Raw genomic sequence first — 27,560 nt, 5'->3', positions numbered from 1 at the left:
CAGATTTTAGTACTTGAAAGTAAACCTATTAAAATATGCTATGAACCAATAAATAATCACTGAAAATAGATGCTATCTAAAGGGTAACAATATGCAAACTTTCCCTAGTATCATAATTGTGAAATAGGTAATAGATCTATATAATAAATCACCCAGATAATAGATCATTCAAGTAGCATACAAAGGTTATATAACGAAGAGGAAAAAAAGGCTCTCTCTCTTTTATAAAGGTCTTTTTTACTTGCACTGCAATTCCTGAAATTGCATCAATGAAAGATTTTTTTTTTTTCTGGTTTCTGAATTGTCAGTTTTGTTGACTTTTCTATTTAAGATCACTGTTTCCTCTGCAGTCTCCAGTGGAGGATTTAATACATTCTGTGAAATGCATTGTACTGGCCACTCTTGAAATCCAAATCCAATTAGCTGCAAAATTCTACAGTACGGACAAGCAGATGATGTGCAAGGTCCTAGGACTGATCCTTCAACCTTGCCATACTTAAGATGTCATTACCAGAAAGATGAATAGTTGCACTTCTGTTTCCAAGCATGTTAGCATTCCTGGAAATTTGCCATGCTCTTTTATGCAAACTAACTTGATGGATTTCACTGGAAATCTGATGCTTCTGGAAAGACCAATGACAGAAAAAAAACTGGCCCTTGTGATGTCTAGGCATTGCTCTGCAGCCATTTGAGCATTCTAAATGTGATTGCCAAACAGCCCTGAGATAACAGTTTCTGACCATTAGAAAGCTGCTTTTTTTAAAGCCAAGACATGCCCAAGTAGAAAAAATTCAAATACTGGGTCCAAACCTTAATTAATTTTTCTTCTACTAAAACCAGTTTTCAATCATTCCCCTATGATATTGACTTCACCTATGAGTTGGAAATATGATAAAACATAGCTTTAGCCAAATAGTTCTTTTGAATAAAAAAAGTAAACGAAGGGAGTGCCACATACAAAATACATATGTTAAAAATAAACCCAGCTTATTGCTGACTTCATAAGATACTTGAGAATGGTCTTTTATTTGCTAATATCAGAATGAAAACTGTATAAATTTGCAAATTCAATTGTATTTCTTCTATATCAGGGCCTTATCCTCTAAAAGTATATTTATGTCATATTAAAATAAAAAGACATACTATTCCTTTGACTAAAATTATTTGCATGTGCTTTTATTGCTCAGCATATATAAGGGTTTATTTCTCTAAATTGCTTTCATAGTCACTCTGTCATCAGTGAACAAAAGAAAGAGACAAGAAAACTGAAGCACAATAACCTTACAAAATATGAATCAACCACTTAATTGGTTTGATTCCATAAAGTATAATTTATACCAAATAATTATACAGTTTTTGTCATTTAAATGTTGAAGTAAATATAACCCATCCATCCTTTCTTGAAGATTATTTTAAGAGTTGGACGCAAGCCACAGCTGTCCTTGCAGCTAGCTTAGACTGGTCTAACACTTGATGCATTAATGGTTAGCCCATTAGCGTCCAGGAAGGATGTGCTGAACTGTCTTTTTACTTAACCAGCCATCATATATGTGAGTAGCTGAGAGAGTAAGGCCATCAGCTCCCTTGCAGACCAGGGTGCATGCCTACAGATAGACAGCTTTTACCCACTCTGTTCAAATGCAATGTTGTGTTATACAAAATTTTCATTTAATTGCTTGAACACCATTGCTATAATAGGTAAAACACTTTCCCTTTCAGTCTTTGCCTTATTTTTTTCTGGTTTTGGCAAGAAACTTTAGTATGAAAAATTTATTTTTATATTTATGAAAAAGTTCTATCTTTAACAATGAAACATGCACAGTAATGCAGAAAGTCAGTGTACTAATGAAGAGTCAGGCAAGACACATATAAAACACTTTTGGAAATAAATTTATACTAATAAAAACGTTCAGATTCATTTTTCCTTATAGTTATAAAGAAAATACCAGTTTTCTGAAGTGTCTCAGTTTTCTGAAATGTGGGCCAATAGATACCTGCAGGTCAAACAACCCTAATGGAAATATATAATGTTTAGAGGTTTCCTCTTTGTTATGCTATTCATTATTGTGAGACATGCAAGGTGGGAGTTCCCCACTGAATATGTTCAAAAGCACAGGTTCTAAATAAAAAATTCCATGTTCAGCAGGATAGTCAGTGGTTTTTCATCCCTGGATGCTGATATCCCATCCGAACCCGCCTGTCTCCTTAAAGGACCCTCAATGAGATGAAGGTGTTCTGTAATACATTTTTTTGGCAAGCTTGTTATGTATTATTTATCAATGTAGCTTCTTCCAAGCATTAACAATATATGTTCTCTCACTTCTGCTGTGAAATCTTCTTTTTTTTCAGCTTAACTTAGTTCAGAAAATAAAATTAAACTTTATTCTGTGATAAGTAATATCTTCTTATTTGATAAGGTAATCTAAAACATGGCATCTTTGGTATAAGCCTTTTGAGAAACTGTGGTCCTGATTATGTGATGCAAAAACATTTACCCTGCAGCAGTTAGCGTTAAATGACCTTCAGTCCCTTTTTCCAGTCTGCACTTGGACTTCCTGGCTTTGTTGACCAACGATGAGTAATGAGACATGGAAGGTCTCAACTCCCAGCAATAGTGAAGGCTCTTTAGGTCTTGCCAGGCCTGAACTTGGCATCTACCTGGACCTGATTTTAAAGGCTTATTTTTCACATAAACTAAAATTCTGCACAAGCATCCTTTTAGCTATGACAGTCAAGCAAATGACAAACTCCATTTCCTGGCAGGTAGTTACTCTGAATCATTGCAATGTTTTCAAAGAGCAAAACTGAAAAATATAGTTACTATATTAGAAATAGAATTCATACTCAACTTTTTTTTTCTATCAATTATTTTTGTTTAGTTGTAATTAGCCTTGTGTCTGTGAATTTCAGGCACACTATACATCACCTCACATACCACTTAACCAATGAGACTGGCTAAGTAAATTCCTATTGATCAGGATTTTTGCTTAAGTAGAAGTCTTTAGTTTACAAGAATATAAATAAGTTGCCTGTAACACATCCAAAAAAAAAAAAAAAAAAAAAATAATCAAGCTTGTTCCAATACACTGAGTCCCCATACTGACATTTTAGCTTGTAAGCCATGCTAAATGTTTATTTTTTTCAATATCAACATGAACCTCCAATGTCATTCTCTTCTGTTTTGTTGAGAGTCACTGCTATAATTCAGCTTCTGTGACATTTGATATAATAGAAAGAAAAGGTTTTCAACGCTATTAGCATGCAAAGCACAGGAGACGCTTGGTCTCTTGTAATTTTTTTTGCTCTTTCATAGCAACAATTGGGCAAAGACATAACTACAGTGTATGCATTAAATGAAACCCCAAGGCTATCTTCTTCAAAAAGGATGATATATTCCATGATTTCTCTCTGTCATGAAAACTGTCTGACATTATGTGAGACTTGTGTATTTTTGCAACACCATAGTAGATGAAGGCATACAATAAAATAGAAAATTACTAAGGCCCCTAACAGCAAAGAAAGTAAAATACATAACTGAAAATCAGACATGCAAAAGAGCGTTGGGCCCAAGGAACTTGCCAATGCATTGAGTTTTTTAATTTCCAGGAAGTTACATTATTTCCTCTTGCACCTGTGGTACTCTTCCAGCAGCAGGGGCTCCAGCTGAAAGGAAGGAGCAGACTGCAGTGGTGGGCAGCTTAACAAGCATTGAGAAGGAGGACAGTGGGCATGTTGGTTCAAAGAGACCCTCTTGGATGATTTGCGTGTTGACTAGATTTGGAGCATCTCACAAGTGTTTTGACAAGATGTCAGGAAACACAAGGAGGCTCCAGTGGCTGTAGTCCATATGAGCTCCGACAAAATAAGGTAAGACTGGACAAAGGTCCTAGGGGTGAAATTTAAGCTGACAAGTGAAAGCTGAAGTTAAGGACATTCATAGTAGTATACTCTGAAATTGTCTCACTATGTACAATCAGGGAGAGAAAGATGGAAAGGCGAAGCTTTAAATGCCTGGCTGAGAAAAAGGTGTAAGGAGAAGAGATTCACATTATTGGAAAGCAGGAGCACTTGCTAAAGAATGGGTGCCCATAGAGAAGATGCAGAATTCATTTTGGCCATAGGAAAAACAAGATTCAGAAAGTTTAAAAACTTTCCTATGACCATTGTGATTCTAGCTGAAAAGTTCAGGAAAATTTGCGGGTGTGTTGGAAAGCACACAATTCAAAGAAATGCAAAAGTACACAGTTCAGATAAAGGGTGCAGTCACCAGAATTCTGCATTCTTCACAGAAGAATGCTACAAAAGGTGATGGGAGTCCAGTAGGAAATGAAGAAATGGTAGATCACACAGAATCAAATTAGGGTCCAGTAATGAGAGAAAGAAAGCCACAATATAAAGCCAAGGGTTAAAATGGGAACTAGTATGGGTAACTTTAATGTCTAACACTAAACAAGAATATCAGCATAATAGGCAAGTTTGAAATCTGTGGGAAAGAAGAAAATCAGTCAGGCGGTACCAAGAAGCAAAATACATAGGAAATACAAAGTAACCTTATCAGTGGAGGAATAATGATGGTTGTTGAAGGGAGCTCTAAGAAATAAGTCTTTAAGAAGAGAACAGTATTAACACTAGCTAGTCGGGAAAAGTTCTTTAGTTCTAAATTTTACAGCAACCATAATGAGTATAAATGCAATATCTGTGCAGGAGCAATAAGAGCTAAAATTACATGATGGTTGTACTCAGTTAAATAAACAAAAAAAAAAGTAGAAATAAATAAAACTGCTATAAAAAATCTAAATGGGATAGCCGAGACAGTTAAATCACTGCGGGTGGTGTGGATGCTATCCAGGGACACCATTTTGAAGACTCACAGCAAACGCACAGCACCCATTAAAAAGCAAGTCAGTAAGGGTAAACAACAGAGCTAATAAAAGCAAGAACACATTTTTCAAAAAAATGAAGTTGTGTCTCAGGGAGGACAATAGAAAGAACCATAAAATCTGCTTTATCTATAAAACCACAATAAAGAAGACAAAAACTGAGTTTGAATAAATCTTGGCAAACAAGCTAATAATAATTGTCTTTTAAAGACATCTGGAGGCAAAAGCCTGAGAGGAACTGTGTAAAGCCAACCCAAAATTGAGATATAGAAGAAGTGCTCAGAGAATATAAGATCACAAATGCAAATCTTGATACATTTTTTTCTTTGTGTTCAGAATGGAATATCTGGGGGATTTTTCTATCCTGGAACTCTTCTTTGTGGCGTACTCATGAGAAGGTTAAAATAGATACAGAAGCAGATGTGGAATGAACAGACACAACAGTAATGCATCACTGGGATTAGCTGTTACATGCCCAAGAGCCTGAAGGATGAAATAAGCGACCTATTATGATGTGTAATATTTTGCTTCAAACCACTGTGGCACATGAAAGCTTGGAGATGCTAATATAACCCTGTTTTTTTTTCCCCCAAAGATTTCCAAGGAGTTCAGGGAAGCTAAGAATGGATATGACTGACATGCAAAGGGCAACACAATAGGAGCAGGATTAATGGACTCATGGAGGATATCCCATACTGAAAAAAACTCAATATACCTTTTCTAAATAAAGGCTATATTTTGCAACGCTTTCTGAATTCTTTAAAGAGGTCAACATGCAGGTAGATAGGTAGAGATGGATTCAAAACAAATGAGGGGAAACTATCATGCGATATATGATTAATCTGTGCACTTCACTAACATAGGATGTTGTGGACTCTGAAATTTGACATAAGTTTCAAAGCAATGGGGCAACTTGCTGTAAGAAAAATCCATTGAGGGTTGTTAAATACAAAGACACCATCTGGGCTAAAAATCATTAGAAACTGAGGAAATATTCTGGAGTATTTTTTGGCTTGTTCTTAAGTATACCTTCTAGATATCAGTGTATGAGACAGAAGGCAGGGTCAGATGGATCTTTGTCTTAACATGGTCATTCTTACATGCCTGCAGAAATGCAATATATTTCCATGCTGAGGAAAAGAAGAAGAATAATTTTTATGTGAGAGAAAACTGAAGTTTCAGGTGTGGTTTGGTACCTAAGGAGCATTTATAATACATAAAGTGGGATTACAATTCATGTGCAAGAGAAGAGATACAAGGTAAAAAGCTTCCATGATCTTACTGCAAATTCACAGGAATGTTTTAATATGAATTTGCCTCACTAACAACTTTTTGCAGTTAATTGTTTTGGCATAGTCATCAAGGTTTATGCTTGATTAGTGTCTGCATTTCAAAGGTACAGAATATACAAAACTTCAATAAATTTATGGAATGCAGTAAGTGACTATCCTGCTAATCATACACAGACTAAGAAACTACTTAAATTAGCATACTTCTTAAAAGCCTCATTTAAACTAATTGATACGAAAAGTTATAAATTGTCAGTGGATGATCACTATTTTGAGGCTGTAAGTGTTTTCAACAACAGATATAATTTTCTGGACCAAGACATGTAAAAAATCTGTTCCTTATTATCATAAGACAATTCTTAGCATGAGCCAGTTCTGTCTTTGGTACCTGGAAGTCTCATGTTATAACCCTTTGTCATTTGAAGGGGATCATCCAGTTTCCCTTGACAAAAGAGTATTTCCCAATTGATTTTTAAAGTGTAAATGAAATGAACTCTCAGGCTCAGGCTGGTCCTGTGGAATGACGATATATTTAGTCTTAAACATTCAAAACTCATACTTTCAAATTGATCTTTATATTATTTAAAAGAATAAAAGTTCTAAAATATTCTAAATTTTTTCATCATATACTGTTCTTATTTCTGGATCTCAATTCCTTATCTAAAGGATTTTGCACATTAATACTTTCAGTCATGCTTATTCAAAAATTAGTGCATTTGGAACACAACATACTCTTAGGAAATCTGGGTGGGTTGTCATTGACATCCGTGAGAGTAATGTTTACAGTGGTAGTACCAGCTAGTCCTCCCAGCTGTCCTCCCATGTCCTTGGCTTGGATTAGAACTTGATATTGTTCTTTCACTTCTCTGTCCATATTTGGCAAAGCTGTTCTTATGACACCTACAAGAAGAAATGGGAAAGAGAAAGAACAAGTAAACAAAGTGCTGTGATTGTCTACTACTACATTTTAATACTGGATCTCTTGGACCAGGAATGGAATTATTCCTAAAGGGTTGATAAGAGAGGAGCTCATACAGAAACATGCAAATCACTTGGGCTTTTCAAAAGTGTGCTCATCAGCTATTCAACCATTCAAAATGACTGCTGTGTCTTTTCAATCAGGACATGAATGGCTGAAAGAGAATGGTGCATTTTCACTAGGGATGTGAATGGCATGAGATAGATTTGCCACATCGGGACCAAAGAACACTGCATTGTGCCATGTAGGGCAATGTATGAAGAGTTGGCAATGCATTTCAGAGCCCGCATCTTCAACTGTTTCTGACCAGTCACTCACCACCACAATTAAGCTACTGTAAGCCAAGACAATATTCCTTCTGTACAAAAGGAGGTCTTTATTAGAAAGCTGTCTTTTGCTTAAGAAAGTTTTCTTAATATAGCACATAGATGCAGTGAAAACTTAAGGAGTTTCCTTAAAGAAATGTAATTAAAATATCATGGTAGGACATTACCCAAATGACTCTTCAGTGATTTTGGACAGCTGATGCCATAGTCTCCCTTCTGATGTGTTAAGAATGTATATGATAAAAGGAAGACTTGTAGAGAGAGGTGCTACTGATCATAGTATTAGCTGATGAGGTTGTAAAAAGCTATAAGGTTTTGGGCACTCAAGCCTTTCTCTTGAAAGCAAATGTAGAGGAGAAAATGCATTTCTTTGTCGAAATTTTACAAGTGCATATTACATTGCAAAATGCTATATATTCAGCAATAGTTTTCAGAAAATGGCTAGATGCAGATTGGTGCAGATAGCATGCACAATTGAAAAATAAACCAATTGGAAGCATCCTTCTCCTCTAAGTTATTATTGTTTTAGAAGATACTATCTTCTAGTATTAAATCATTTGGGTTTAAAAGTAGTCTTTTTCCCCTGGTGTTATAATGGGTCTGGGATGATAAGAAACACACTGCAAGGGTCATTCTTATCTTTACAGCAACTAACTGCTGCTGCGTTCAGCAAGAATAGGAATCGTTAGCTTATAGTACTTGTTCAGAGTCTAGAAATAACTGACCTAAATCTGCTATTTCTGGAACCTATTAAAAATTCCCGTTGAATTGAATTGTATAACAATTTTCTTTCTCTCCACTTGTAACACTGATAATGATAATGACAACATTAATAACAACTCCTATTTTCTACCTCAGCATGGCATATACTGTACTGCATAAATCTGGAATATGATAAGCAAATACTTAAGAACATTTAGATACTGCAACACTATCCTTTTGAGCTTTTGAAAACAATCGGTGTTGTTCAATGTTTTGTTTGTTCCAGACAGAAATCTTGAATTGTAAAACTGTAAAAATTTGTTCATACTCATGTGATATTAATGAAAAAAATCTTTTTGTAAATAGGATGAACATTACTAGGTTTCCTCTTGAATCTCTTATTCCATATTTTTGCATTGTGGAGACTATATGTTCCACAGTATTTTACAACACCCTTGGTATGCTCATTCTAAGGAGAAAAGAGGTATGAGCATTAAAAACTTCTCTTGTTATACTAGCAAAACAAAATAACAGTAAGTAGAAAAAACTGAAAATGGGCAGATAGTAGGTTGTGAGCAGGAGATGCAGTTCATCTGATTGTTATAGCTATTTTAGGTACAACTGAGTGGCTTTTTCAGTTAGAAATATTCCATACGGTCTCAGAAAATGAAGAATTGACTATCACTCTAGCAGTGAAGTTCCCAATCACCCACCGTTTATTCCTGTCGGGAAGTATAAGGGCATTCTATATATTTTTATTTAAAAACCCTTTGTCTCCAGCAAAAAAAAAAAAATCAATGAGAATAATTTTCATGTCTAGCAGTTCATAGGCAATTTTCCCTTTTCTACCTACTCTATTCCAAAAGCATAGAAAAAAACCTTGAAAAATACTATTTCTACCAAAATCATCAGTTCATATGGACAGGACAAAGGTGATTCAAAGTTATCTAACCAGCAAAATAGAAAAATAAAATGGAAGTAAAAATTCATGGGAAAGAAAGGACTACAAATTTTGGTATTCCATCTTCAGCTTCACAAAGAATATCCAAACTTTAAATCAAAAACTTACTATAATGTAGAGGCTTTATATGCATGTAATGGTGTTCTGAGTCTTTTTAAGTCCTTCTACCTTAAGATTTTACAATAAAGATTGTTCAGCTCTGGAACTGAGTAACTTTGATTTTTTTTTTCTTTGCAAATGTCATCAATATCAAATGTGCAGAAAAGTATGGTCTCGAGAAGGCTGCTGAAAATTGAAAATAGCATGTATGGGACCTGGGCCAGAAGATATACTCTGCAAAGTTATTGAGCCATAATTCAACATGAGAAAATACAGGTTCCGTGAAAAACCTCCGGAATAAATATTAACATCAATACTCCTGCTGACACCAATTTGGATCTCAAGAATATTACTGAGGTCAGAATATGAACTAGAATACTGAGTCTAAGAAAAAAATGGTGACATGTAGCTATAAATAAGAATATTGACCTCATAAACACATCAGAAAATTGGGTGGAAAGAAGTTTGTTAAAAGGACATTTTAGTAACAGAACAGAACGTACAGAGGAAAGATAAGGGAGGTTATCTGTCTTAAGAGAAGTTCTCTGCGTCAAAGAAAACTCACACTGAAATCAGAATAGCAATTTCATAGCATAAAAAAGTAACCCCCATATATAAGATCTGAGGCCTTAAAATGTGCCGGTCCAACAGCTCCTCTCCAGCAGGGGCTGTAACGCATTTAACCTTCCTGCAATAGCCATAAAAGCTAACTCTCCCACTTCCACATAGTTTGCTTACCTCTAGCAAAGCACTGCAAAAATTAGGAGGTCAGTAAAGAAGAGGAGCAAAGGGGCAGCTGTGATATTCAGACCCCTGAAGGTTAAAAACTATTTAAGTGTACTAGATTGTAGGAAGCTTATTATGCCAGAGCAAGAGCCAAGAGGAACAGCTGAAGCTACTTGCTGCTCTTGCTGACTCAGATGATGCCACACACCTGTGCTGGAGCAATCAAGAGATGTGATGCCACACCCAGAAATCAAGAGATAAAACGTCTCCAGGCTCAAAGAGAGAGGGTCTGCTAACAGTTCCAGAGCAGCAGTATTATCATTATCATTTGTGACCACTGTGGTGAAGTAACAACTCCGCAAAAAAAAACCCAATCCGGTGAAAAACAATCAGTGCCTGGGCTCCATCCAGCCCACTTCAACATCAGAAAGCAGTCCACAACACTAGATTCATGCCAGAGTAAGAGTTTATCACCTATCAGGAATGATTTGAAAAAGGAGTATCTGTAAAGTCATGTGCGTGCCAAACACAATCCTTATTTCACATATAAAGTTATGGTCAGTGGTTTCACCATCACCACTTTGTGATGAGATCTTGAGGCAATAATAGAAATTTCTGCAAACATATCAGTTTTTGTGTAGTAGAAGCTAAAAAGTAAACAGAATGTTTGGAAATGTTTGGAAAGGAATAAAGAATAGAAGTGTTACAATTAAACCATTTTATACATCCATATGAGCTGCCTTCTTGAATACTGTGTGTATTTTCTCATCATGAGAAGGATGATCAGTGTTATGGAATGGCTTCTGTTTAAAGAAGTCTACAATCTAGAAAAGAGGCAACTGGGGGAGAATATGTGTCTATAAGGTCATGGGGAACTCATAAACAGAAATTAACTGTTCACTGTCTTGTGCAATGTAAGTGTGAGGTATGAAATATATTAAAAGATGTCATGTTTCAAAGAAGCAAAAGGAGCTGGTTCTTCACCCCAAAAAGTTTTTGCTGTGGAATTACTAGTCATTGGGTGTGCAGATACTGTGCTCCCTGGACAAGTAAACTCTACTGGGAAGTGGACAAGTTATGGAGGAGAAATCCTTTCAGAGTTTTAGTTACATAGGCACTGCTAATCACCCAGGAACTTTGTAAGAACAAGTTGTTGAAGACTAGAAGAGTATTCAGGGAGTGCATCACTAAATACTACTTCTTTTATCCTTCACTAGAGCTGAGCAGGCCATCACTTTGGGAAATATGATACAGGGCAGCATGGACCTTTGGCCTGACCTAGCACGGATGTTCTTAAGTTCTTTACATAACTACAAGGGAAATTGTCACTAGAATGCAAGAGATGGCAAAAAGCCAACAACAGTAACCCAAAAATTGCTTCTTCATCTGCCAGCAGTTCTGAGTTTGTCTGTCATTTTGTACCAAAATGGCTTGCTTTTTCTTTCTTGTCAAAAACACTCAAGGCAGGTGTCTGTTGGTAAAACTCTGCAGTGAAAAACTACTGTATCACCTCCTCAGTTATAAAATAAAGAATTGGAAATGCGAGAAAATCTCTAGTGCTGCCCAAGACTTCTGGATTTTAGAACAAATCATTAAGCAGCTTCCTGTGCATTATTAGGTACATACTGTTTATCTCCACAGTCATTGTTAGACCCACAGGTAACTCTCATATTGTGACCTTTCTAATGTAAGACAGATTACAGCACATTATTGTTGCTCGTAGAAGCATGAATCTATATGCTTTTTTCTGGTATAGGATTTTAAACTATACTGGGCTAGCTGTTTCATTAATCTTCCTTTAGAGCTGTGTCCATTCTTTTACCACCAAGGTCCAGCTGAGTAACTCATTAAAGATATTAACAGACAGATATGGAAACACTGGGTTTGTATTATGTTCCAGGGCTAGTGGGGTGCAGGCCATCACCTGTGGTCCACTCACTACTCACTACTGAGTAATAGGTGAGAGTATATAATACAGCAATTCAAAGTACCACGGGAAAAATGTTCTTCTTGAAGTACTAATAACTATTAATTTTTTTTCTTGGGAAACTTATACTAGAACTCCAATTGTGGCTTCAGTAAAGGTTTTTCTTGCCATTGAATTCCTCCTCATTCTTTGCAAGACTGAAATTAAAAAATAAGTATAAAGGTAAATACTTTTTTTTCCCCCAGACACTTGAAGAAGTCCCATTTCAATTTGAAAAGTAAAGTTGCTCACTGCAAATTGCAATATGATCTCCTGCTAAATGGAGAATGTGACAAAGGAATGTGCCCATTGGAGATAGTGCACTAACAGCCTTATAAGGCCCTCATCCCCAAACTGTTGATTGATGAGAGATAAAGGCTCTTTAACACGCAATCTGACATTTAAGTACAGCTTCACTGGAAGGAGAAACTATTTGCTGAAAGGGGAATATGGACAGCTATCCCTGTAACACATTCAGGATGACATAATGCATGGCATTCACCATGTAGGTTATCATCAGCTCCTTAACTGAATTACTAAATATAGAAACAAGAATGACATTTAGAAATACAGGATAAGATACCTAATTAACATGTCTACCAACCTCCCAAATACTTCAGTCTCTTTAAACATATTATAATTTTCTGCCCACACTTCCAGTAACCCTAGACAAACATACTATGCCCCAGCAAAACAGGAGGGCAGGAGATGATTAGCTGCTCCACAGTCTCAAATTAGCTCTATATAGCAAAACAATAATTGCTAGAGAATTTCTGACTGTAAGTTCAGTAAGTAAAAACAATGAGAAAAAAGAATGTAGACCCAAGATACAAAACTGAATCATCAGGAAAAAAACAAAAAACAGAATGCATGTAGCTGATAAAGATTTAGCTATAGAGAAATGGTAAAGCATAAAAAAAAATAATTGTTCAATGTATACATATTTTAGGTATTCCAGGACTGATTGAAGGAACATGTTTGTTTTGTTTCTACAACAGATTGTGATTCATTCAAAAACTAGTCAATGCTCAAAACTGAATCATATGCATAGTTAGTCTACTGGCTTTTGGTCATATCAGCCCAGTCCATATTTATTCATTGATACTGCCCACATGAATCAAAATACAAAGTTTAAATCTTCCACTGTTGCTGACAAACTATTTACCTGTCTTCGGATCAATGGAAAAATAAGGTTGCCCTTGAAGAATGCTGTAAACCACTCTAGCACTGTTTCCATAAGTGGGATCATCAGCATCTGTTGCCTTTACTTGAAGCACATATGCACCTGCAAAGAAACACAGGTCATCACATTTTCAGTATAGAGCAGTGATCAGGGATATTTCAGACACATTAGTCCTGTTGCTAGTGGATTCTGCTGTAATTCTTGTTCCACTGGAAACAAGGCAAGAATAAAACAGTCAATTCTTCAGCTCCATGCTAGCAACCATCTAGGTAGCAGCTGAGGTATAATGAGAAGGAAAGTGAAAGCAGCCCACCATCAGAAGATATTTATAAACAGTTTATGATGCATGCATCATTTACAAAAATTTTTTACCCACAATATATAGGATGGAGGCCTGGGGAAGCGCAATACTGGATTTTGAAAAAGGAGTATGCCCCACAGTTTTGTGAAAAGATTGTGAACTGTGGAAGTAAAATATGAGTTGCCTTTAAAACAAGTGTTTGGTAAAGCAACTCCTGAATCTGCCAGTGAACCAATCTCTAAGTATCTTAAAAAACTACACTGCAGTCTCCTAAAGGTGGAATTCACATTCCCACTGTAGAATGAAATTAGATGTTTGGTTCAGTTAGTTGTCTTCAAAATCCAGACTTGAGTCTTCTTCCCTTTCAGGAAGAAAGGGAAGGAAACAAAAGTACTGTGGAGGAAGAACCTCCCCTTGATACTCTATTTTCAGCCATGGTTATAGACCAGACCTAGTGCAGTTTGCTTTATATTCTAACTTTAAGGGGACTCATGCCATGGAGCAAAAGATACACACATGAAGACAGAAAACTCACTGTAAATGGCAAAAGTCTTGCAGAAATGTCTTGTCCTTCCTGCTGGTCGCTAAGCAATTTACCTGCATTTTCCCACTGCCCCATAATGAAAAAAATGTTCAAGCTATAGTCTTCAGCAAAACAAACTGCCATATATTTAGACTTTCCTGTCAGCTTTGAAGAATTAATAGTTTCCTATGATCTCCTGTGCAAATGAATGTTGGAATTTGCAATGCTGATTTGCAGTGAATGAGGGTTAAGACAATGTACATGAGAAACAACACCGGGAGGAGGGTTATCCCCACTGTTTTTGTTTTAAGAAATGTTCTGCATTTGGAGGTCATCTCACATTTTTTCAAGAATATCCATGGAATACTGCAAATGCTTCAAGACTGCTCCTTTTCTGTAATGAAAACTGGCAAATTTCAAAGGATGTTCACAATCTAAAATTAACCTTAATGGCCTTGTCAAAGATTATTTCTGGAGTGTCTCACTGAGAGATGGTCCATGTGAAAGGTTCTATGACTTTGACAGGAAAGCAACTCATAGCAAAGGTAGCTGTTTGGAGGACTTTTTTTCAGTCCCCACCCCCCCGCCCCCCATCTCTCCATACGAGGATTGACAGTGACGCTGAAGGGTTTGGAATTAACATTGTAAAAATACTTGCTGCATGATGGCTGGTCATACAAGACTACTCCTGTTACAGTTGTTTATTGAACAATAGAGAATAAAAAGATATTCCAAGAGATAGCAGAATCAGAGAATCACAGGGTGTTAGTCTCTTCTCCCAGGTAACAAGTGACAGGACAAGAGGAAATGGCCTCAAGTTGTGCCAGGGGAGGTTTAGATTGGATTTCAGGAAAAATTTCTTCACTGAAAGGGTTATCAAGCAGTGGAACAGGCTGCCCAGGGAAGTGGTTAAGTCACCATTACTAGAGGTATTTATAAGACGAGTAGATGTGGTGCTTAGGGACATGGTTTAGTGGCGGACTTGGTAGTGTAGGTTGACAGTTGGACTTGATGATCTTAAAGGTCCTTTCCAACCAAAACAATTCTATGATTCTCCCCCCCCGCAACTTGGTGTCATCTGCGAACTTACTGAGGGTGCACTCAATCACCTCATCCAGATAACTGATAAAGATATGGAACAGAACTGGCCCCAATATTGAGCCTGGGGAACATCACTTGTGACCGGCTGCCAACTGGATTTAAATCCATTTCGCACAACTCTTTGGGCTTGACCATCCAGCCAGTTTTTTACCCAGCGAAGCATACACCCATCCAAGCCATGAGCAGTCAATTTCTCCAGGAGAATGCTCTGGGAAACAGTGTCAAAGGCTTTACTAAAGCCTAGGCAGACAACATTCACAGCCTTTCCCTCATCCAGTAAGCGGGTCATCTTGTTATAGAAGGAGATCAGGTTAGTCAAGCAGGCCCTGCCTTTCATAAATCCATGCTGACAGGGCCTAATCACTTGGTTGTCCTGTACATGCCACGTGATGGCACCCAAGATGTTTTGCTCCATAACCTTCCCTGGCACCGAGGTCACACTGACAGGCCTATAGTTACCCGGATCCTCCTTCTGGCCCTTCTTGTAGATGGGTGTCACATTTGCTAACTTCCAATCATCTGGGACCTCACCAGTTAGCCAGGACTGCTGATAAATGATGGAAAGTGGCTTTGTGAGCACTTCCGCCAGTTCTCAGTACCCTTGGGTGTATTCCAACTATCCCCATAGACTTGTGTGTGTCTAAGTGGCATAGCAGGTTGCTAACCATTTCCCCGTAGATTATGGGGGCTTCATTCTGCTCCCTATCCCTGCCTTCCAGCTCAAGGGCCTGGGTACCCAGAGGACAACTCGTCTTACTACTAAAGACTGAGGCAAAGAAGGCATTAAGCACCTCAGCCGTTTCCTCAGCCTTTGTCATTATGTTTCCTCCCGCATCCAATAAAAGATGGAGATTCTCCTTGGCCCTCCTTTTGTTGCTAATGTATTTACAGAAACATTTTTTATTGCCTTTTATGGCAGTGGCCAGATTAATTTCTAGTTGGGCTTTGGCCCTTCTAATTTTCTCCCTGCCTAGCCTCACAACATCTTTGTAGTCTTCCTGAGTTTCCTGCCCCTTCTTCCAAAGCTCATAAACTCTCTTTTTGTCCCGAGTTCCAGCCAAAGCTCTCTGTTCAGCCAGGCTGGTCGTCCTCCCCACCAGCTCGTCTTTCAGCACATGGGGACAGCCTGCTCCTGCACCTTTAAGATTTCCTTCTTGAAGAGTGTCCAGCCTTCCTGGACCCCTTTGCCCTTCAGGACGGCCTCCCAAGGGACTCTGTCAACCACGCTCCTAAACAGGCTAAAGTCTGCCCTCAGGAAGTCCAAAGTAGCAGTTCTGCTGACCCCTTTCCTTACTTCTCTGAGAATCTAAAACTCTACCATTTAATGATCACTATGCCCAAGACGGCCTCAAACCATCACATCACCCACAAGTCCTTCTCTGTACACAAACAAGAGGTCCAGCTGGGCACATTCCCTTGTTGGCTCACTCACCAGCTGTGTCAGGAAGTTATCTTCCACACACTCAAGGAACCTCCTAGACTGTTTCCTCTCTGCTCTATTGTATTTCCAGCCGACATCTGGTAGGTTGAAGTCCACCATGAGAACAAGGGCTACTGATCCTGAGACTCCTCTCAGGTGCTTACAGAACATTACAAGGGCTACTGATCCTGAGACTTCTCCCAGGTGCTTACAGAATATTTCTTCTGCCTCTTAATCCTGGTTGTGTGGTCTATAGCAGACTCCCACCATGATATCTGCCTTATTGGTCTTCCCCTTGATCCTTACCCATAAACACTCGACCCCATAGTCAACATCCTCAAGTTCTAGACAATCAAAACACTCCCTAACATAGAGGACCACCCCACCACCCCTCCTACCTTGCCTATCCCTTCTGAAGAGTTTATAACCATCCGTTGTAGCACTCCAGTTGTGTGAGTCACCCCACCATGTTTCCGTGACGGCAACTATGTCATAGTTTTCCAGCTGCACAAGGGCTTCCAGCTCTTCCTGTTTGTTGCCCGTGCTGCGTGCATTGGTGTAGATGCACTTCAGTTGGGCTATTGATCCTACCACCTTTTTAGGGGGAGAAGCTCTAATTCCTGCATGACCATTCTCAGGCACTTCCATGCTTTCTAACCCATCGCTAACCCTTGCATCTCTGCTGTTGCATGGCTCTCCATCCCCTGCCTCCACTGAGCTGTCAGACCAAAGGACCTCACTAGCACACCGTCCCACAAACACTGGCGTGCCACCCCCAGGCCTGTCTCTAGCAAGCCTGATTTTATCCCTTTCCCCCTTCAATACTAGTTTAAAGCTCTTTTGATGAGCCCTGCTAACTTCTCCACAAAGATCCTCTTCCCCCTTCGAGACAGGTATACTCCATCTGTCACCAGCAGGCCTGGTGTTGTATAGATCAACCCATGTCGAAAAACCCAAAATTGTACCAGTGACACCAGTCTCGGAGCCAGGTATTGATCTCCTCTTTCTTCCTGTTTCTTCCCTGATCATTCCCTGCAACTGGAGGGATAGAGGAGAACACCAGTTGTGCTCCTGATCCCTTAACCATTTGACCCAAGGGCCTGAAATCTCCCTTAATTGCCCTCAGACTTCTTGTAGCAACTTTGTCACTTCCAACCTGAAAAATCAATAACAGATAATAATCTGAGGGTCTTACCAGGGTAGGGAGCTTTCTCTTCACATCTTTAACCCGGCTCCAGGGAGGCAGCAGACTTCCCTAAGAAGTGGGTCTGGTCTGCATATGGGGCCTTCTGTTCCCTTTAGAAGGGAGTCTTCTATGACAATGACCCGTCTTTTTTTCTTTATGGATGCTGTTTTGACACAGGGCTTAGGTCAACTTAACCTCGGTGACACCTCTGAGCTAGCCGAACCATCATCCTCATTACTGTCCTGGTGCCCTTGCAGAGCCTCGTACCTATTATGCAAGGGCACATGGGAAGGTGAGGCAGTCATGGATGAGACATGCCTGCTGCACCGAGCAGGAACTTGTTGCCATTGCCCCCTACCCCTCAAGTCCCCCTGTTCAGCCAGGCGGAGAGAAGACAGGGAATACCCCCTGTCATGGGCTCTGTCTGCTGTTGGGCCAGTTTCAGGGAAAGTACAGCGTGATTCCTGTAGTCTCTCTCTCTCTCACACTACCTGATACTTCTCAACCTGCTCACCTCCTTCCGGAGCTCTGTCACTAAGTGGAGGCGTTCCTCTACCTGGGCGCACCTCACACAGGGTGTGCTCACTGCTGCCGTGTGGTGCTGGCACGAGAGCAGGGCAGACCCTGCAGCCTGACACCTGGGTGGCAGCGTGTTCCCCCGGGGCTCTGTCTGGGAAGCTGCATCGGTTGTGGCGGGTGCAGACCTTAGAGAGGCCATGGCCTTCTGCTGGGTGTATACCATTGCTCCCCGATGGAGCTGGTAGAACTTCAGCATCATGCCTGCACGCCCTTCCATGCAAACTGACGCGCCACGCCCTGTTTGCCCACCCTGGTCGCTGGCGCTCCCTAAGGGCTTCTTTTATATGGGGGGCGGGCCTGGGCCATCATCCTTCCTGGCCCCGCTCAGGTCTCATCAGCCGCTGTGGCGCGAGCTGTGGGCTCCTGGTGGCTCTCTTGGCTCCCTCTGAGGTTCCCCCTGGTTTGGGGTTAGAGCGCTGTGCTGTGGATCGTGCCAGCACCGGAGCTACTCGCCTTGGTGACAATATTCTTTCGATCTTCTGAAGAAGACACAGAAATATAAGGGCTATTTGACTAACAATCACTTTTTAAAGTCAATAGGCTGATCATGTTCTTAAGCTGAGGGTAAGTTTCCTTAGTACCAACCTCTAAAAGAAAGAAAAGATTAGCAATGAATAAATGAATGAAAATAAACCACAGAGATAAATTCAGTTAACTTGTGCCTTTCTTTACATAACACATCACCATAACTGACCATACATCAAATAGCTTCGACAAGCCCAGCTAGAGGAATACATTTTCCTACTGAAATGACAGACAGAAGCTATCTAATACCTGTAGGGCGTTTGATGGTTTTCATTTGTTCTTGTCCATAAGGAATATCTTTGTAATAGGATCTCCCACTTTCAGCCCTGTCTTCTGCTCCAGAAATTCAGGGAGCCACAGCAATAACTCTAGTGACCAAGACGGAGAAGGAAATGGTAGCTTTCAAATTTCTTCCCCTCTTCCCTCAAAAACCAGAAGTTCACTGTACGTGCCACCTTTGGACGTTGTGTCCTTAGGTTGTTTGGTTGTCCTTACTGTTGTTGAAGAAAAAGGGAGATCTGTTCCTTCTGGAGCAATTACACTGACAAAACATGTCATATTCAGTCACTGTGCAGTACAACTTCCCTTCCTGGTGTACACACAATTGTCTTCCTTCATTGTTACTGTATCCCACTATCTTTCCAATCTAAAAAACTCAGTCTACTTTTTTGCCACTGGAAAGAAATGCTGCCTTTCAACATAGTTTACACCTTTTTTCCTCCCTAACAAATTATTCAATCTTTCACTGTGTTCTGACTTTAGGCTGGTGAATTTTGCTCCCCCCTGAAGTGGTGGAGCAAAGCATCAGATTCCCAGATGCTGAGGTCTGACCTGGAACTGGGTGACTGAGCACTCTGGCTGAGAAGTGTGCTGCTTTGGGACTGGTTTAAGACAATAGCCTGTACTTTTGCCAAAACAAGGCAGTGTTGACACACATTCCTATGTCTTCCCTTGGGCCAGGACTCATGTTTCTGATACCACACTGCTTGCTACTTCAGGGAGCTGATTTTAGTCTGTTTTCTGAGTACAAACTGACAAAATTTTGTCGTCACGTTACCAAGACCTTTGCTTTGCTCCTTGAAGGGAGCAACATTTGCCATAAAAGAACAGGACAGGTAGACCAAGATTTACAAATGCAAGAGCAGAAAGTTAAGCTTCTTTGTGTGTGCCCTTATTTTCTGAAGTGCTGAGCTCTGAGAAGACCTACAAAAGGTCAGGATTTAAAAATGTTTCTGGAAGGCTAGCCACACCACCTGCCTTCTCACAGGTTATCAACAGAGAACTTGCAAACATCATAATGAAGCTCTCTCCAACACTTGAGACTAGATAGAAACAGCAGACCTGTCACAGAAAGCACTGGCCATCACCTCAAGAGGGTGAATCACATATTTTACTACTGACTGTTCACATCAACTAAGTTTGGACACCAAAAGTGGACAGTTAAAAGGTTCCTTAAGTCAGGCAGTGAGGAAAATCTCATGTTACCTAACCAATGCTTTTGTATTACTTTTAGACTTTAGGATATATCATATTTATGAATTTTGCTTCACTGCACCTTGCTTGCAAATTGAGAACAACACATAAGTTTATATGACAGCTCTTTTAAAAAAGAATTCTTAAACTTAATACTGAACTGATCTTGACATTTGAAATCAATATTAACTGATACATTGAAGCTGCGGTACTGGGACCAGTACTATTCAATATATTCATTAATGACTTGGATGAGGGATTAGAGTGCGCTGTCAGCAAGATCGCTGATGACACAAAACTGGGAGGAGTGGCGGACACACGGGAAGGCTGCGCAGCCATTCAGAGAGACCTAGACAGGCTGGAGAGTTGGGCGGGGAGAAATTTAATGAAATATAACAAGGGCAAGTGTAGAGTCCTGCATCTGGGCAAGAATAACCCCATGTACCAGTACAAGTTGGGGGCAGACCTGTTGGAGAGCAGCGTAGGGGAAAGGGACCTGGGGGTCCTAGTGGACAGCAGGATGACCATGAGCCAGCAGTGTGCCCTTGTGGCCAAGAAGGCCAATGGCATCCTGGGGTGTATTAGAAGGGGTGTGGTTAGCAGGTCAAGAGAGGTTCTCCTCCCCCTCCACTCTGCCCTGGTGAGGCCGCATCTGCAATATTGTGTCAAGTTCTGGGCCCCTCAGTTCAAGAAGGACAGGGAACTGCTAGAGAGAGTCCAGCGCAGAGCCACGAAGATGATTAAGGGAGTGGAACATCTCCCTTATGAGGAGAGGCTGAGGGAGCTGGGTCTCTTTAGCTTGGAGAAGAGGAGACTGAGGGGTGACCTCATTAATGTTTCTAAATACGTAAAGGGCAAGTGTCATGAGGATGGAGCCAGGCTCTTCTCAGTGACATCCCTTGACAGGACAAGGGGCAATGGGTGCAAGCTGGAACACAGGAGGTTCCACTTAAATATGAGGAAAAACTTCTTTACAGTGAGGGTGACCGAACACTGGAACAGGCTGCCCAGAGAGGTTGTGGAGTCTCCTTCTCTGGAGACATTCAAAACCCGCCTGGACGCATTCCTGTGTGATATGGTCTAGGCAATCCTGCTCCGGCAGGGGGATTGGACTAGATGATCTTTCGAGTTCCCTTCTAATCCCTAACATTCTGTGATTCTGTGATTCTGTGATTCTGTGCAATGAGACAAAATAAATCATAAATGTGATTTGATTTTAATGAAATTATTTAAGAAGAAAGTATTGTGCCCCTTAAGAACTGAAGCTGTTAGTTAAATAGTAATGCTTATTTTCTGTCTGTTTCAGTTACAATTCTGCACCTGTATTTATCCCTATCAGAGCTTTTCTTTTAATCCTTAGAAGCTCAGTTCAGGAAAAAAGAATTACAGTGTACTTTGAAGAGGACTGTAAGATATGCTATTTTGCTATGCTATGTCATATGCAGAATGCAGATTTAACTCTGGTAGAGTTTGTACAAAAAATGCTGCAGTCTTTTTCTTATGGAAAACTTATATATGCTTTAAGAAATTTTTACCTTCGTATGAACAGTGTGATTTATTCATTTATTTGTAGAATTATAGCTAAAATACCAACTCATTTCTTTACTATTTTACTCTATCAAAACAATACCTAGAATAAATCTGATTTAGTGGAATTCATAAATGTATTTCCTCCAGGTGAAATAAAACAGTAAAAATCACCCCAAATCCAACAATTGTAATTGATTTTGATACTGTCTTGCAAAACATTCTTGTCTCTAAAATGCAGAGACATGGATTTGACAGGTGGACCACTTGGCAGATAAGGAATTGGATGGATGGTCTCACTGAAAGTTGTGGTCAACGGCTCAATGTCCGAATGGAGACCAGTGATCAGTGGTCTCCCTCAGGGGTCTGTATTGGGACCAGTATTATTTAACATCTTTGTTGGTACACAGACAATGGGATTGAGTATGCCCTCAGCAAGTTTACAGACAACACCAAACTGAGTGCTGTGGTTGATACTCTAGAGGGAAGGGATGCTGTCCAGAGGGACCTTGACATGCTTGAGATATGGGCCCGTGCAAACTGCATGAAGTTCAACAAGGCCAAGTGCAAGGTCCTGCATATGGATCAGGGCAATCCCAAATATGGACACAGGCTGGGTGATGAGTGGACTGAGAGCAACCCTGCAGAGAAGGACTTGGGGATACTGGTGGATCAAAAACTGAATATGAGCCAGCAATGTGCGCTCACAGCCCAGAAAGCCAATAACATCCTGGGCTGCATCAAAAGTGTGGCCAGAAGGTCAAGGGAGATGATTCTCCCCCTCTGCTCCACTCTCGTGAGACACCCACCTGGAGTACTGCATTCAGCTCTGGGGCCCCTAGCATAAGAAAGACATGGACCTGCTCAAGTGGGTATAGAGGAGGGTTATGAAGATGATCAGGGGGCTGGAGCATCCCTTGTATGAGGACAGGCTGAGAGAAGAGTTTAGCCTAGAGAAGAGAAGGCTCTGGGAAGACCTCATAGCAGCCTTCCAGTACTTAAAGGGGGCCTACAGGAAAGATGGGGAGGGACTTTTTATAAGGGCATGTAGTGATAGGATGAGGGGAAACAGTTTTAAATCAGTTTTAAATGAAAAAGGGTAGATTTAGATTAGATATTAGGAAGAAATTCTTTCCTGTGAAGGTGGTGAGACATTGGAACAGGTTTCCCTGATAAGCTGTGGATGCCCCTTCCCTGGCAATGTTTAAGGCCAGGTTGGATGGGGCTTTGAGCAACCTGGTCTAGTGGAAAGGTGTCCCTGCCTGTGGCAGGGCGGTCGGAACTAGATGATCTGTAAGGTCCCTTCCAACCCAAACCATCTACAATTTACGACTGAATGCATGGATGGATAACACTTCAGAATAAGAGAAACTTTACAAAGTATACTAAATTAACAGAACTCAAGAACTACGGGCTCAGTATATTCATCAGCTTCTCTTAAGTTCCAACAGATTTAGGTAAGAAATGCTCAATTAAGATATTCAAGCAACCTTAATGTTTCCTGTTATGATGTAAGTATTCACACATATTTAAGATGTTGGCATGTGAAGTACTGAATGTGTTCGGGAGGGATTTTTAATAAGCAAAGTTGATATTTCATAAATTTAATCGACAGAGTGTCTCAGGGGACTGGAACAACAAATACAGCACTAAATGTGTTTATCTGGTTTTTCATATTCAAAGCAAAGTTGCTGTGGCTGAGAATGGATGTTGGAGTTCATCCTCTATTCCAGCATTTGTTTCCTAAGCTCTAGCAACAGCAGCTTAAAATCAATCAATATCCTCTTCATAGAACAGTGACCAGCTCCCCTTCTTTCCAAAACCACTATGACCAGCAAGTGGCCTCTGCTACACCACCAGCAGCAACTTCCTCCACACCAGAAAATAGTTACCAAAACAAAGATTTGCTGAATGAGTGTGAGCCAGAATGAGTGCTTTCATGGCAATACTGTGGATTTTATGTCACCTATTATTGGACTTCTACAATGTAGGCATCTACACTCACTCTGCAAAGTGAAAACCTGCAGCTCACTTTGCAGCCAGGGTCTGGACTCAGGAAGCCTGGTCTGCAGGTACTAGTGATGCACAGGTAGGCATGTGAAACACCACAGCTGAATCCATACCTATGTCTAAGTTCTCATGCAAAAATGTGATGTTGCAAGGTGAAGAAAGCAGACAGCAGCCATCAGCCTGATTGAAAACTGCCACCGACCTAGGTGCCTGACGATCCCTGCACAGACCAATTCGTAGCTGTCTAAAAATATCAGTTTACATATTCTTAGTTACATGCTTCAGGTAATTCAACCTTATTACACAAAAGAAAGAAGAAATGCTGATTTATGAACTAAGTTTTATTAAGGCAGACATTCAAAGTCATATTTTAGCCTAGTAAGTAACAGGCACTGAATATGAAAAATAATCCATTTCACAGTGATAGCAGTTTCAACTGTATTAATTAATCTGTCAGATCTTTTACAACAGACTGATAATATATAAAGCTTATATTTTTATGAGAGGTCAGGCATGTTTTTTTAATGTGCCTCCAGTCATTTACTAACTTAAATACATACCTAATATTCTAAACAGGTTTTCTGAAATTGGCTTCTCATCCTTTCAGTATTATCAAGCATTGCCCATTTTATCTAACAAGCTTTCTATTTTATTGCAAAGCATAAAAGCAATATGCTTTTAAAAGCAAACTCTAAAATCTAATTATTTTTTTCCACGCAATAATACAGGGCGCTACAGCTGTAAATCTGTAATGCACAAAGGTAGTGATGGAGGATCACATTTACTATAGCTCAGGAAATTTTAATTAAAATATACACTTACATTACTACATGGAGTAATCAAATTAACAAGAAAATACAGTATTTTTTGTTGTTTGGAAATACCTTGTATGATAGCATTTTAAAAGACTTATATTTTTAATTTTTGATGTGTAATCAATAAATATTTGATATAAGGCATTGTAAAATGTAGAAGATTGGAATGATGTGCTTAAGTAGTTATTTATGTTTTAGAAAGAAAAGAAAAATAATGCTAAAGCATTCACACAGCTCAAAGAAATTGTATGGAATTTCAATGAATATCATATTTTCTTTAAAATAATACAGACAATATTGAGGACTAACATATTGTAAATAGTTGTTTTAATCACAGCAAGCATACTGGCCTGAATTTCACTCTGGCTGAAGTCCAAAGGCAATCCATCAATAACTGCAAATAGAATGGAGTCCAAGACCTCTAACTTAGTGGCCAAACTGACCAAAATAGCACTAAAAAATTTTATACCAATAATCATAAATAATGCAAATGTTTATGAAATAAGGCTTTGACTTCTAGACTATTTCCATTTTTTCTTACAGTCTTTCATTAGTAAAAATTCTACTTTGCTAAAATCAAGAGAATCCCTGAAAGAGCAGTATTGATTAAATCTCTTCCCATCCAAAGAGTACTAGAAAGAAATTTCAGAATTTTCTGATACACCCAGTTTGATATTTTCAAAATGATTATGAATGGCCAGTCACAATTTGTTAAAAAAATTACTCCAAAATTCAGACCATTCCCAATTTCAAAACAGAACATTTAATTTCTTGATTTTTTTCCTCTGATTTTTTCTCATAAAAGACTACAATATTGACCTTTTGTACTCTTTCAGCCTGAAAATAAGTTTTGCTATCACCAAAGTGTAGGTGGGGTATCCTTCTGGCTGTGGAGCTATTGTTGGCTTCCAAAAAAACCAAGCAGGAATCTTATGTTTAGTTCATTGAACTGAAGGGCATGATCAAGAATTCACAAAACTCAACTGGGACTAGATAAATTGTTTTTTTCCACTGTAGAGGAAAATGAGAGGATTCAAGGCTAGGAGAATAAGACAATAGACTTATTTAGACCTGATTCCTGCAAAAATAATGTAGAGTCAATAGAATTGCAAAGACAAAGAAAAAAGGCCGTGGCCATATGCCAAGTCGTTTCTCATTAAGATCAGCTTTCAGTAGGCCTGTAAAATCCATGAAGATTGATAATATATGCCAAAATTCAGTTAAGTAGTAGGAGTGCATTATTCTCCACAGAAAGTGAGGGAGACCTGCTTTCAGGCTTTGAAGAGGCAAGAGAGGAAGGAATACTGAAAGTGAGTGCAGGACTTCAGCATGTTCTAAGTGTTCCACAGACTCTGGCTAAAGCCTCTCTCCACTCCATGTAGATCAGAAGTTCAGTCAGAGCAGGTCACCCAGGCCCTTGTCGAGCCAAATTTTGAATATCTCCAATGACAGAGATCCCACAGTCTCTTTGGATGCTCCTATGGGATCCTGCCAAGTTGATTCCTGAACAAGCTGAGGTCTCCTCTTTCAAAGTCCGGGGCTGTGATTTTACCATTTGTCTTTTTTCATGTCTTTTGTTAGTAGGAAATGGGTATGAGACATTATATGTGAATTTTCATAGAATTTACTTCTTGTAATGGACTATCAAGTTAGTTGCATCTACTCATGGTAAGTAAAGATCAAATAGCAGATCTTCTGCCATTCGCTTTCTTTTTCTTTTCTTTATTCCGCCGCCCCCCCCGCCCCAAACATGGTTTTCTTGTCAAGTTAGAAGAGCTGTCATCATCTTGCTGTACAACCTCTCCCCTACCACAGGTATGATTTTGTGGTTTTGTCACTCTGCTGGACGTTTTTGGTGCCTAGTACTTTTGAAAGAAATCAGAAGATTGTGCAAACATTTTTTATATGGCCAGGAGGAAGGAGAGGCATAGCTGCTGGCATTGAAACGTACTACTTTGTACAATATTCTTCCTAAACAATTCCAAGAACAGCACCTTGCCAACCCAAACAACATCCACTCTTTTCAGAATTCAAGTAAAAACCTAATCAACATCTACCTGTCTAGTGTTTTCTCTTTTTTTAGGGAAAAAAAATACAGGAAAAGTGAGTTTATGACTCACTGCAGCACTACACTGCAATTCAGATCAGGAGATCCCCTGTCTCAATAAATATTCCCCTGACCTGCCACTAGCAGTATTAGCAAAGCTCCAGTACTGGGAGAAGATGTGCACCTGTAAAGAGAGATGCTGACATTGCCCTTTTGGGGCCTATCTTTTATAGAAGAAATAACCAATAATATGTTTTGAAGATATACTCCTGAAGCTGACTCACAAATGTAACGTGAGGAAGGCATATTTTATGTGGAAAAGCCAGCTTCCAGTTTATGTATTCATGGCTGTGCAGCCCTGATAATAACACAAGCTTGCTGGCTCCATCAATATCTTGAATACTAGACACAATCAGGCAAGCACACTTTTCTCCTGTTTTGCATTCCAGACATCACAAAGAACATATATATATTTTTCTCCCAGCTGTCAGAAGCAGCCATGTCCACAAAAGCAACACTGCTATTCCCTGTTGTAATTGATGAAGAATGGCAGCTTTTTGCTAATACTTTTGCTGTGCTGATAGCTAAAAGCAGCTGTTGCAAGTCTCAGAATTTAGTGCATAATCAAACATATTTCTAGTATCTCTAGAACAACATTTGATTTACAGTGGCAACAATCCAGGGAGTATGGAAGCTGGCTTTGTTATGCTGAACCACATGCACACTCTGATTTCATCTGGAAAACAGTGCTTTAAGGTTGAGGTTTTTTCCTGGCAAATTGGAAGACATGGCATTGTGAAGGAGAAATAATTTTTTGAGTTTTCTTCCTTATGCCGTAAATGCTTTATGAAGTGGAACTAAGGTATTAGAAAGAGTCCGCACATTTCATTGCCCACATTTTTTTTGTCTCTCAAAGTCTTTCTTGCAAACTAATGAATAGGT

The 27,560-nt window shown here is 39.5% G+C and overlaps 1 protein-coding gene across 2 annotated transcripts in view; it reads right to left on the bottom strand.

Moving 5' to 3' along the window:
• The window catches only part of CDH12 (cadherin 12), a 184,378-nt gene that overhangs the window by 66,678 nt on the left and 90,140 nt on the right, over positions 1–27,560 (bottom strand). Inside the window, exons 3-4 of one of the 2 annotated variants that reach the window (XM_068397004.1) lie at positions 13,094–13,213; positions 6,902–7,069 (exon numbers count right to left, since the gene is read on the bottom strand). In XM_068397004.1, coding sequence (XP_068253105.1) covers positions 6,902–7,069; positions 13,094–13,213 — 288 coding nt within the window. The remainder of the gene's footprint in view (positions 1–6,901; positions 7,070–13,093; positions 13,214–27,560) is intronic. The other variant, XM_068397005.1, reaches the window with a different exon arrangement.

This window comes from Nyctibius grandis, chromosome 3, assembly GCF_013368605.1.
Source record: "Nyctibius grandis isolate bNycGra1 chromosome 3, bNycGra1.pri, whole genome shotgun sequence".
Taxonomy (NCBI): Eukaryota; Metazoa; Chordata; class Aves; order Nyctibiiformes; family Nyctibiidae; genus Nyctibius; species Nyctibius grandis.
Note: the sequence above shows the minus strand (reverse complement) of the source record. Positions and strands in the feature narration are given on the sequence as shown.